Genomic DNA, 13,219 nt, shown 5'->3' on the forward strand with positions numbered 1-13,219 from the left:
AAGATTATCCCCTTTGTCTTTTTACATACACATTTTGTATAGGATTTTTTTCATCCTGAGCTGAAATTCTGCAGTCTAAAATTAATTGTAATATTCAAACAATTAACTTCTGGAAACAGGTATTTATAATGAGTATGCCAACAGAATCTATATTGGTGACAAAGAGAAAAAGAAAAAGAAACAAAATCCTTATAAAGTGCAAGACTCTTTTCATACTCACCTCTTTTACCTGAAGTAACTGTTCAGGATGCACACTGGTTTCATTTGCTCTAGTTTCCCCTATTAAAAGCTCCCCACTAGCTTTCTTCAGAACTCCTGCACGGTATGATAAGGGAATCAAAGAAAAGATTAATTCTGTAGAAAAATCTGCAGCCTACAACACCTTCTGATATATCAATATGTAGTATAAAAAAATTCAACAAGATGTAGTAGAATACTAATGTTGAGATAAAGTCAAATTCAGGTTATACACAACTCCTTTTATATAACCTGATGAAATCCACATCCCATTGTATTCATATTTTACACATATGCATAGATAACATATAAAATATAGTTCCTTTTGTCATTAATTCATTTTTATACTGATTGTGCAGTCACCTGTTTCTAGCAAGAATAGAGCAGCCGTGTAAAAATTAATTTCTGTTCTTTGTTCAATAAATTAAATAAATTATGTGGCACTATATATTTTAAACATTTAAGCGATTTTAAAATTCTGACACAAAAAGAATCAAATGGCAGCTAATTAAGTGCAATTATTATATCCAAAATAATGATCAGAGTAAGTACAGACTTCTTTAGAACTAATACCTCATTAGCAAGCCCAATATATATGGCCCAGTCACATACCATTGATCTCAATGGGAATTTTGCCACTGATTTAATCTGGAGTAAACCAATCACTGGGACAGAGGTCACCAATTGAGGGCCCAGTCCTGCAAACACTTACATATATGAATTGCCCCATGCAGTTATTTGCACGTGTAAGTGTTTGTACAATCTGACCCTTAGATTTACAGGACAGAGTACATGTCTGTCCTATGTTCTGAGCAGCACTAAACATACCACCAGTGCTCAACAAGTAAATAGAAGCAACGTAATTAATAATTTAAACATCCCTCCCTTTCTTAATTTAGTTTACATACAATTCTGGCGCAGGTATTACTAATTTACTATGTCTTATGTGAAATTAAAGACAAGAAACAAGGAGCACTAAATGATAGAATGCTATCAAGCATAGCTAAAGAGTATTGTTAAGAGCATATATTAAAAGGTCTTCTGCCGCTTGAAGGCATTGGCAATACGTATGCTCAAAGTTTGGGGAAAGCTTTTCTGTTGAAGAAAACATCTAATTCTTTGAGATCCTTAGGATCTCATTTGTCTAAAATGGATTTTCCCTTTTCCTTAGATAGTGCATCCTTTGAAGGAGGGAATCTTGCTTATGCTCTTAAACAATGTTCCATGGCTTGGAATGACTTCCTCAAGTCCAGTCTTAAGTTACATTAATGAAACTAGTTCCAGGGAAAAATAATTTTTATTTTTAGAAATATGAAAAATAAAATGGCAGAATATAAAGATGGACAACACTAATCAGGTCACCCACTTCGCCTTCCGACTGCAAGTAGTTATGGGCTATACATTTAATTCTGGCTATTTTTAAATGCACTATGTGCTGGAGCTTCCAGTGCTTCCTTTGAGAGATTGTTCCAGATTTTTAAGAGTTTGCTCTCAGAAAGTTTCTCCTGATATCCAATCTACCTGGGAATAATGAGCTGACACTGAGAAAGAAAATTTATACTTTCTCTTACTATGTTAGATATTCATCTGCTGTAGTGTCCACACCCTTTCAATGTCAAAAGACTTACATTCTCTTATTGTCACTACTCAAGTAAGCAATATATAATTCACTTTTAATCTTTTATCAAAAAGTCAAACTGACTAGCCTCCATTTACACTGTCCTTCTGAGAACACCCTCCACTTTATTAACTTTTTCAGTGAACTGACCAGAAGCGAACACATCATTTTGAAATAGATCCTCAACAATTATAAATTGTCATAGGAGCCATGATAATTTACACTAGTTAAGGATCTGCCCTGTTAGTCTACAGCAGACCTGTGCAGAGATGACCAGTTGTTTGTAACTTGATATGTTTGCATAAATATTCCAGAACTGCTGACACATCTCATTACAAACTCCTGTGCAAATTACACACCACTATCAAACTTAAGTCCTTTTGGGTTTCTTACAAACCCCAGACAATTTCTGTGTTCTCCCTTGTCTAGGTCATTACTGAAGACTGGACCTAACACAGATCCTTTCAACATCCTCAAAAATAATTGTTAGCAAGGTAAATAATACTACAACCAAAACTACCTGCAGGTTGGATTGCCCATCTATCTGATATGGACTCAGCCAGGATTTTTATTTTAACTCCACTAGAGATAATAGATTCTGAAGAAAATGAAGAATATCAACAGAAACATCATTAATAAAAAGAAAAAACCAAAAATATTTTAGTAATGATAGATTTGAAGTCCTCCTAGATTCTGTGCTCCATCATGGACTTCTAATTTGTTCTAGCATACCAAACAGAGGAAATATACATCTCAAAGTAAAACTCATATGTCTTTCTAAGTGTAAATTACATCTTCCAGTCAGTTTGCTCCTTTGGAAAAAAATATTTACTACAGAAGCTATAGCTGCATCTACCTTTGGGACCAAAGCAAAGATCATATTTGTCTTGCTGAAGTCTGTACAACTTCAAACACTGTCTATTAAGATGATGCACCTTGTAAATTTGATCCTATTTTCCTTTTATTATGCTTTCTAGAAAAGGATGTAAAGTAAAAGATTTCTTCTTTTTAAACTGTGAAAGGAAGACCTTTGCAAATCTTTTTGGTCCCCTGAGGCAAAGCTTGTAAACCTAAGGGCTTGACAACTTTGCCCAGGGTGTTTCAAAGCGCTCCACTGGAAAAGCTTTTCTTGGAACTCATTATCAGATCTGTCCAAAGTTCACCTTTCTCAGTGGAATGGAAAAAAGGTGAGAGAAAGATGAAAGTGTGTTAGATGTTTTTGATTTTTAAAAGTCTCAACAAAAGGCTTCTGAAAAGCCAGAGGAAAGAGAGAAAATGCATCTTAAAGATGGAAGGAAAATGCAATTTGTCAGTGTATTCTTCACTCTAAATAAGGATCTCACACTTAACCCTGACTGCTACTGAATGTTCCAGGTTCCTTCAAATAGAACACACCTCCTGTGATGCTGAATGTACTAGGTATGTCTGAACATTCCAGTGATTTCAATTGAATGTAAATAGATGAGAGCAGGTGTGGTGAAAGACCAGCAAGGAAAGGGTTAATTATATCCACCTCCTACTAGGGAGCCCTGATGGCCAAACCTACCTTTTTCTGAAACCATAATGACATTGCCGGAAGGAAGCGCAGATACTTGGGGCAGGGAATATATATTCTGCATCTGTTAGGAAAAAATGCTGCTTCTTTTCTCAAAAGGATAAGAAATATTGACTTGCTCTGTTGACACTACAATTTGATGGTCAAAGCGCTTTCATATTCTATTTTTAGTGGTTTATGACTTTTCTGCTTTTTGGCAGAAATTCCTCTTGCTTATTCACCTCTAAGAAGTATATTGTTTTAGCAAGTCTAAAAGCAAAATCTATATATTGTTGAGTTGTTGGTGCACAAATCAAGTACTTATATCAGTTAAATCATTTTTCAGATTCCTTATCTGTGATTGGATAATTGAAGTATATTTTGAGTTTAAGCTTAAAACATGGTATGTATGTAGTCCTCAGTGAGGAATACCTGCCTTTGCAATGTTTTGTAAATAAAGTAGTCAAGAAATAAACCTATGAAGAATTTAAAAAGCATACTGAAAATAAATTATAATAGAGAATGCAATACATAGATCATTTTTGTTCATCTGCGTGAAACAATTTGGGGGATTTAACCTATTGAATACAGTCCAGAGGATTCCAGACACAGAACTCTCAAACTGAAGTCACAGAATTGTCCAGATCACCTCAGTACAATTTCTACAGCCATCTCCCTACAGAGTTCACTTTGGTTCAATGTGTCCCTTGGTGCTATTGTCTGCCATGGGGTTATCATCAGAGAGTACTGGTGGGCAGTACTTCCCTGTAACATCTATTTTCAATCGCCTAAATTGATCTTCTAAGCTTTCCATTGTTCACTCTGCAAAGAAACTTGTCTTGTTGGCAGCTAGAAGTGTGAACTACATGTCTTTCTTTTCTTCACTGTTCTTTTTTTGGTTCACAAGCAACCTCCTACCAAAAGCAGAATCTGGGGAAGAGACTACATCCAAGCAATAATGCTATGAAAAAGTATGAAGAGAAGCCCAGGTGGCCACCTTGCAAATTTCCAATGTGGAAGCCTTCGACCTCTCCGCCCAAGAAGCAGCTATAGTACTAGTGTAATGAGCTTTACAAACCCTGGGAGCCTCTTTACCCTTAACTACATACGCCTCCCTAATACAATCCCTTAACCATCTAGCTAAGGAACTCTTAGAAGCCATTTGACCCCTCTTAAGACCCCCTAAGAGTACAAACAATCTGTCAGAAGATCTGAAATCTTTGATTCTTCTGAGATAAACCCTAAGTGTTCTTACATTCAATTTATGCAGCCATTGCTCTTTGTCATCGCTGGGTCTAGGGAAAAATGAGGGCCAAGAATCCTCCTGGTTTAGATAAAACTCAGATACCACCTGGGGGGGGGATGAGAAACTGTCCAAAGAACTACTTTAATTCTGATGGAACTTTACAAATGTTCTAAATATCAAGTCTGAAGTCCCCAGATGATATTCTGAACAAAGAACAACTAAACTTGTTATTGCAACAGCCAAAAAATGTTCAGTTACTTCCTGGTATGACTTAAATACAAGGCTAATAAGGGCCTCTACAGATACTCAATATAGCCAAGAGGAAAAAGAAACAAGTGTAAGGCCTCACTCTATTTGATATCTGGGAAAACATCACATCAGTGCAATATTTGCTTTTTTATTATTTTTTATTATTTATTGCCAAATCCCCAAATTACCTACAGTGCTACTGCAAACTCTCAGTGAGCTAACACGTAAATGATTTTCTAAGCCCTCTAATAGGAAAGAAGATACTTCCAAAAAAGTACACAAGATGGCTGTTACCTTTCCCAGTCCTATACCACAAGCAGGACATCTGCCAGCCTAAAATAAAGTATACTTGTTAGGTGTATTTAAGCTGTCCTTCTAATCAAGGCTTTATCAGTGAGACAGTGACCAAGATTAATCAGGATAATATAGGACATTGACAGAGAAGATCTCATTTCCCTCCTGGATTCTTGACAGAAAGCTGGAACAACTGTAAACATAGTTCTCATTCTCCCATATCAAATTATCTTTCAGGTAGCCACTACAACTGAGATTTCTGGCAATATGAACTGAAGATAATGCCAACTTTTACTTCTCAAACACTGTTTTCTTATTTCTCTGGCCATGCCTGCACTTCATATTTCTTCTTAGTACTCCAGAATGGTTTTCTGAATAAATCCAGATCACCTTAATCAAAACAGCAAGCCTGAAAATGAAGGTGTCAGCTAGTCACACTGCCCTAATCTGTATTAAATATATCATCACATTTTTTTAAATGGTGACCAAAATTTTGTACTTCCTTTGGAACCAGGGGAGCCTTCCATCCCAGAATGCTGCCACTTCAGCTGATCTAATGACACTCACCTGCTCAGATATGGAAGCTAGAAACACCACTTAGGAGACAATATGAGTATAGAGACAGTCATTATAAATGAGTGGAAAAATTCAGGAAAAGGAAAGCTCAAACCATTCTGCATCAACAGTTTTATGTAAAGTTAAGGTTAGGTGTAAGTGTCTGCAGGGTCAGGACCTACATATACCTTATGGAAAACAGAACATTTCCTTGTTAACATTCTTTCTTTCAAAATATATATTGCTCTAAATAACTAGATAAAAGGTGTTTCTGTACAAAATATATTTTGTTAAACACAATCGTGTTGTTTTCCTGTGTTCAGAGTTTCTTAGAGTAATTACACTTGTACCCAAGAGAACAGAAACAATACTACTCACAAGTAATGTAGTTAAGTAAGGCATACCATTTCCTGCTAACAGGGAGAAAGTATGACAGATTAAGGGTATGTCTACACTACAAAATTAGGTCGAATTTATAGAAGTCGAATTTTTAGAAAGCGATTTTATACAGTCGATTGTGCGTGTCCCCACTTAAAACCATTAAGTCGGTGGAGTGCGTCCACAGTACCGAGGCCAGCATCAACTTCCAGAGCATTGCACTGTGGGTAGCTATCCCACAGTTCCTGCAGTCTCCGCCACCCATTGGAATTCTGGGTTGAGATCCCAATGCCTGATGGGGCAAAAAACACTGTCGCGGGTGGTTCAAGGTACATGTCGTCAGGCCCCCCTCCCTCCCTGATAGCAATGGCAGACAATTGTTTCGAGCCTTTTTTCCTGGGTTACCCATGCAGACGCCATACCACTGCAAGCATGGAGCCTGCCCAGCTCACCGTCACCGTACATCTCCTGGGTGCTGGCAGACGTGGGACTGCATTGCTACACAGCAGCAGCTCATTGCCTTGTGGCAGCAGACAGTGCAGTACGACTAGTAGCCATCCTCGTCATCTCCTGGGTGCTCTTGGCCGGCCTCGGTGAGGTCGGTTGGGGCGCCTGGGCAGACATGGGTGCTTCTGGCAGACATTGGTAAGGTCTGTCGGGGTGTCTGGGTAGACATGGGTGCTTCTGGCAGACATTGGTAAGGTCTGTCGGGGTGTCTGGGTAGACATGGGTGCTTCTGGCAGACCTCGGTAAGGTCTGTCAGGGGTTCCTGCACATAAATGGGAGTGACTCAGGTCATTCTCTTCTTTAAGTTTTGTCTAATGGAGATTCAGTCCTGCCTGGAATATTGGCAGAGGGATAGCTCAGTGGTTTGAGCATGGGCCTGCTAAACCCAGGGTTGTGAGTTCAATCCTTGATGGGGCCATTCTGCATTAGGCTACTCTCCCAGCCAGCAGCACCATCTGCTGACAGCCTACCCCTTGTTCCCTCCGTGAAAGCAACAGCTGACAATCGTTTCACACCTTTTTCCATGCGGGCGCCATATTGGTGTCCACATTGTCATCCACCCGCCACTTCTGCTGCCACTCTGCTCTCCTGCTCACGCCATATGACAGGAAGCATGGAGCCCACTGCTCTAAACACCATGCGCATTATCATGCAGTATATGCAGATCCAGAACCTGCAAAATAGGCAAGGAGGCGACGGCAGCGCGGTGAGGAGAGTGATGAGGACATGGACACAGACTTCTCTCAAATACATCCTGGTGGCAATGGGGCAGGCTCATGCCGTGGAATGCCGATTCTGGGGCCAGGAAACAAGCACAGACTGGTGGGACCGCATAGTGTTGCAGATCTGGGACGATTCCCAATGGCTGTGAAACTTTCGTATGCGTAACGGCACTTTCATGGAACTTTGTGACTTGCTTTGTGACTTGCCCGGGGCTTTTCCTGTCTACCTGGCCAGTGCATCTGAGTTGAGAGTGCTGTCCAGAGCGATCACAATGGAGCACTCTGGGATAGCTCCTGGAGGCCAATACCGTCGAATTGCGTCCACACTGCCCCAAATTGGACCCAGCAAGGTTGATTTCAGTGCTAATCCACTCATCGGGGAGGAGTACAGAAGGTACTGGAGGTACTGGATCTGATCGCTGTATGGGGAGAAGAATCCGTGCAGGCAGAACTCCGTTCCAAAAGATTAAATGCCAGTATGTTTGCCTAAATCTCCAAAATCGGGATGGGCAGAGGCTACAACAGGGACACACAGCAGTGCCGTGTGAAAGTTAAGGAGCTGAGGCAAGCCTACCAAAAAACAAAGGATGCAAACGGTTGCTCCGAGTCAGAGCCCCATACATGCCACTTCTATGATGAGCTGCATGCAATTCTAGCTGGGGGGGCCCTATGACAACCCCACCACTGTCTGTGGACACCTGCAAGGGGGGAGTCTCTCACAACAGGGATGAGGATTTAGTGGATGAGGAAGATGAGGAGGAGGAGGAGGTTGAGGATAGTGCACAGCAGGCAAGTGGAGAATCCCTTCTCCCCGGCAGCCAGGAACTGTTCATCACCCTGGAGCCAATACCCTCCCAATCCTCTCAAAGCGGGCTCCTGGACCATGAAGCTGGAGAAGGCACCTCTGGTGAGTGTACCTTTGTAAATACAATACAAGGTTTAAAAGCAAGCATGTTTAATGATTAATTTGCCCGGAAGACTTGGGATGCATTCGTGGCCAGTATAGCTACTGGAAAAGTCTGTTAACGTGTCTGGGGATGGAGTGGAAATCCTCCAGGGACATCTCCATGAAGCTGTCCTGGAGGTACTCTAAAAGCCTTTGCAAAAGGTTTCTGGGGAGGGCAGCGTTATTCCGTCCTCCACGGTAGGACATTTTACCATGCCAAGCCAGTAGTCTGGAATCATTGCAGAACAAAGCATTGCAGCGAATGGGCCCGGGCTTTGGTGGCATTCAAGCAACATCCATTCCTTTATCTCTCTATGTTAGCATCAGGAGAGTGATATCATTCATGGTCAGCTGGTTGAAATACGGGAAATTTGTTTAAGGGGACATTCAGAGGTGTCCGTTCCTGCTGGACTGTTTGGCTGAAAAGAAATCATTCCCACTGTTAGCCACGCAGTGGGGGGAGGCCCATTCATGGTGAGCTGTTCGCATTTGGCTGACAGGGATCTTTCCTGATACTAGCCATGCGGTGGGGGGGTGAGGGTGAAGCTATCATCCCAGAGAATTGGGGTTGGATTGTGCTACACATTCACCCTAAAACCACAGCCCCTCCTTTTAAATGGCCAACTCAATGGGCTTTGCTTGGTATGGGAAAGGAGGGCGCTGCTGTTTGAAACCGTTCCCACATGTTACAAAGATTGAAGAAGCCAAAAGCCTTTGCCTTACCATGGCCGCCTGAAAGCCGAATTCTATTGCCCAGCCAAGTGTGTGTGATGTCTCATACCAAACCAGCAGGCACTCAAATATAAGAGGCAAAATGCGACCTTGTACCAAAAGCACATGTGCTATGTGAAGTGAATCGCTTGATTCAGTACGAAATAGTGCTCCCCTTGTTCTCGAAAATGTATCTTTTTAAATACTACTCTCCCTTTTTTTCCTCCCGCAGCTACAAATGTTTCTATGATCCCCCTATCATCTCCGTCCCAGAGGCTAGCACAGATTAGAAAGCGAAAAAAATGCACTCGTGATGACATGTTCTCAGAGCTCATGCAGTCCTTCCAGACTGAAAGAGCTCAGCAGAACATGTGGAAGCAAACAATGGCAAAGTCCAGGAAAGCGTTAAATGAACGCAATGAGAAGGAGGAGGAGCATGGTGAGAGGAGGCAGGATGCAATGCTGAGGCTAATGGAGGAGCAAACTGACATGCTTAGGCATCTGGTGGAGCTGCAGGAAAGGCAGCAGGAGCACAGACCACCACTGCAGCCCCTGTATAACTGCCTGTCCTCCTCCCCAAGTTCCATATCCTCCTCACCCAGATGCCCAAGAATGGGGGAGGGGGGAAGGGAGGAAGGCTACGGGCACTCAGCCACTCCATCCCAGATGATTGCCCAAGCAAGAGAAGGCTATCATTCAATAAGTTTTGAACTGTAGTGTGGCCTTGTCCTTCCCTCCTCCCCTCATTCACCACCCCACCCGGTGCTTTCCTCCTCACCCACCCCTCCCAGGCTACCTTGTGAGTCTTCCCCCTATTTGTGTGATGAAGAATGCATGATTTTGAAATAATAATGACTTTATTGCCTCTAAAAGCGGTGATCGAAGGTGGGAGGTCAGTTGGCTTACAGGGAAGTAGAGTCAACTAAGGGAGCGGGTTTTCATCAAGAAAAAACAAACAGAACTATCACACTGTAGCCTGGACAGTCATGAAACTAGTTTTCAAAGCTCCTCTGATGCAGGGTGCCCAGCTGTGCTCTTGTAATCACCCTGGTGTCTGGCTGCACGTAATCGGCTGCCAGGCAATTTGCCCTAACCTCCAACCCCGCCATAAACGTCTCCCCCTTACTCTCTCAGATATTGTGGAGCACACAGCAAGCAGCAATAATAATGGGAATACTGGTTTCGCTGAGGTCTAACCAAGTCAGTAAACTGCGCCAGCGCGCTTTTAAACGTCCAAATGCACATTCTACTACCATTCTGCACTTGCTCAGCCTATAGCTGAACTGCTCCTTACTACTGTCCAGGGTGCCTGTGTACAGCTTCATGAGCCAGGACATTAAGGGGTAGGCTGGTTCCCCAAGGATAACTATGGCATTTCAACATCCCTAAGGGTAATTTTCTGGTCTGGAAAGTAAGTTCCTTCCTGCAGCTGTTCAAACAGACCAGAGTTCCTGAAGATGCAAGCGTCATGTACCTTTCCCAGCCATCCCATGTTGATGTCGGTGAAACGTCCCTTGTGATCCACTGGTGCTTGCAGCACCATTGAAAAGTACCCCTTGCGGTTTATGTACTGGTTGCCAAGGTAGTCCGGTCCCAAGATAGGGATACGCATTCCATCTATCGCCCCATCACAGTTAGGGAATCCCATTGCAGCAAAGCCATCCACTATGGCCTGCAAATTTCCCAGAGTCACTATCCTTGAAAGCAGCAGCTCAGTGATTGCATTGGCTACTTCATAGAATCATAGAATATCAGGGTTGGAAGGGACCTCAGGAGGTCATCTAGTCCAACCCCCTGCTCAAAGCAGGACCAATCCCCAATTAAATCATCCCAGCCAGGGCTTTGTCAAGCCTGACCTTAAAAACCTCTAAGGAAGGAGATTCTACCACCTCCCTAGGTAACGCATTCCAGTGTTTCACCACCCTCCTGGTGAAAATTTTTTTCCTAATATCCAACCTACTTGGATCACAGCAGTCCCCACAGTAGATTTGCCCACTCCAAATTGATTCCCAACTGACCGGTAGCTGTCTGGTGTTGCAGGCTTCCAGAGGGCTATCACCACTCACTTCTCAACTGTGAGGGCTGCTCTCATCTTGGTATTCTTGCGCTTCAGGGCAGGGGAAAGCAAGTCACAGAGTTCCATGAAAATGCCCTTACGCATGTGAAAATTTTGCAGTCACTGGGAATCATCCCAGACCTGCAACACTGTGCCATCCCACCAGTCTTTGCTTGTTTCCCGGGCCCAGAATCAGCGTTCCACGGCATGAACCTCATAGACTCAACCTACCCCATTACCACCATGATGTCCAAATTGCCGGGGCCCATGCTTTGAGAGAAATCTGCGTCCATGTCCTCATCACTATCGTAATCGCACTGTCATCGCCTCCTCACCTGCTTTTGCAGGTAGTGCTCATACTGCAGGATAATGCGCGAGGTGTTTACAATGATCACAACAGCAGCAGTGAGCTGAGTGGGCTCCATACTTGCCATGGTATGGTGTCTGCAGGAGAGCAGAGTGGCAGCGGAAGCAGTGGATAACGACAGTTAGCAGTCCGACTGCACTGTCTGCTGACAGAAGTATGGCGTCTGCACGGAAAAAAGGCATGAAACGATTGTCTGCTGTTGCTTTCACGGAGAGAGGGGCAACTGACGACATGTACCCAAAACCACCTGCAACAATGTTTTTTCCCCATCAGGCATTGGGAAGTCAACCCAGAATTCCAATGGGCAGCGGAGACTGCTGAAACTGTGGGATAGCTACCCACAGTGCAACACTCCGAAAGTCGATGCTAGCCACAGTACTGTGGATGCACTTCGCCGACTTAATGCGCTTAGTGGGGACACACACAATCGACTGTATAAAATTGCGTCCTAAAAATCGACTTCTTAAATTTGACCTAATTTCGTAGTGTAGACATACCCTAAGTGCATTAGGTAAAGAAGCTGGGAAGGGGAACATATTATAGGCACACCATTTTCTCAGCTGGTGGATTTTCTTCATCTCATTTGCCATTTTGCAGGGTTACACATTTTCTTCATCTGATATTTCTGGAGACAGTCCAGCAATAAAATAAAGAAAGGGAAATAAAGACCTGATTCTGCAAATATTTACTTCTGGGCAAAGTGCTTATTGCTATGAGATGTCCCACTGAAGTCAATGGAACAACTCAGTAGTGTTTGCAGGATCAAGCTATAAATTAAAACAACTACATTTACATGAAAACTATTTTAAATGCACATTACATTGACCTAAAATTAATGTTCAAAGTTCAGTGCTTTTCCCCACTGAAATTGCAGCCTCCATGGAACAAGCTCAGGAATATTCACAGCAGTGGAAATTGCCATATATTTTGTTTTTATATATATACATATAAAATGTTTGTTAGGCAACACCAGCGTATTTCACTCCATTATCAGAAATAATTATAATATAATCACATCTTTTACATACAAGTATCAATTCTTTCCCACAAAATCTACAATTTAAATGTACATCTACATTATTTGAAATACATATTTAATGAGATGTTGCAAGATATTTGTTTATATGGTGGGAGATTGGAGGAAAAATGCAAACATACAGCAATTTATTTTCATAATCCTGCAAATTTAATTTAATTTGGAATTCATACAAAGTGATCCTTTTCTACAAACTGAAAAGAAAACAGTATGTGAGGAAAATTACACATTACCTTGAACATTTTTGTTCTTCTCAGTGAAACAAGGCAACAACAGAATTTCTGCAGAGAGTTCTTCAATTCTTTCTTCCATAAACAAAAAGAGTTTTATAAGCTGAGAAAGACATTTGAGTTGATACAATGTTAAACAGAAGTTCCTTCCTTTTCTGAGGCATTCTTGGGTAGCTGTCCAAACAAAAAGTCATAAAATGTATTTTATTTCTTAGATATTATGTAAAATATGCTTATGATAAAATTAAATTATATGAAAATACACTGTATAAAGTCAGTCTTATTATTTGTTATGACACAAGATAACCTAATATCATAGTCTGAACTGTGTAACTTCCCTTTTTAAAGGATCAGATCCTTGAATCCAGTGGAGATGCGCTCAGTGCACAAAGGAAATGGGGGAGAAAGGTGTGTAAAACTACTTTTCTGATCCTCCAATCCTGGAGTAGGCTGGGAGTTGAAACAAACAAAGCACAAACCTAAAGGCTACCCTAAATTACAACAGTCAGAGAAGTCTCCTTGCAGGATCAGTT

General features: G+C 41.9%; 1 protein-coding gene across 11 annotated transcripts in view; it reads right to left on the minus strand.

The window, feature by feature from the left end:
- The window catches only part of KIAA0825 (KIAA0825 ortholog), a 406,839-nt gene that overhangs the window by 240,766 nt on the left and 152,854 nt on the right, over positions 1-13,219 (minus strand). For all 11 annotated transcript variants that reach the window (XM_037903240.2, XM_037903239.2, XM_043546230.1 and 8 more), the window contains 2 exons: positions 12,690-12,860; positions 221-315 (listed from right to left, as the gene is read on the minus strand). In XM_037903240.2, the coding sequence (XP_037759168.1) occupies positions 221-315; positions 12,690-12,860 (266 nt within the window). The remainder of the gene's footprint in view (positions 1-220; positions 316-12,689; positions 12,861-13,219) is intronic.

The sequence above is a fragment of the Chelonia mydas genome, chromosome 5 (assembly GCF_015237465.2).
Source record: "Chelonia mydas isolate rCheMyd1 chromosome 5, rCheMyd1.pri.v2, whole genome shotgun sequence".
Classification (NCBI taxonomy): Eukaryota; Metazoa; Chordata; order Testudines; family Cheloniidae; genus Chelonia; species Chelonia mydas.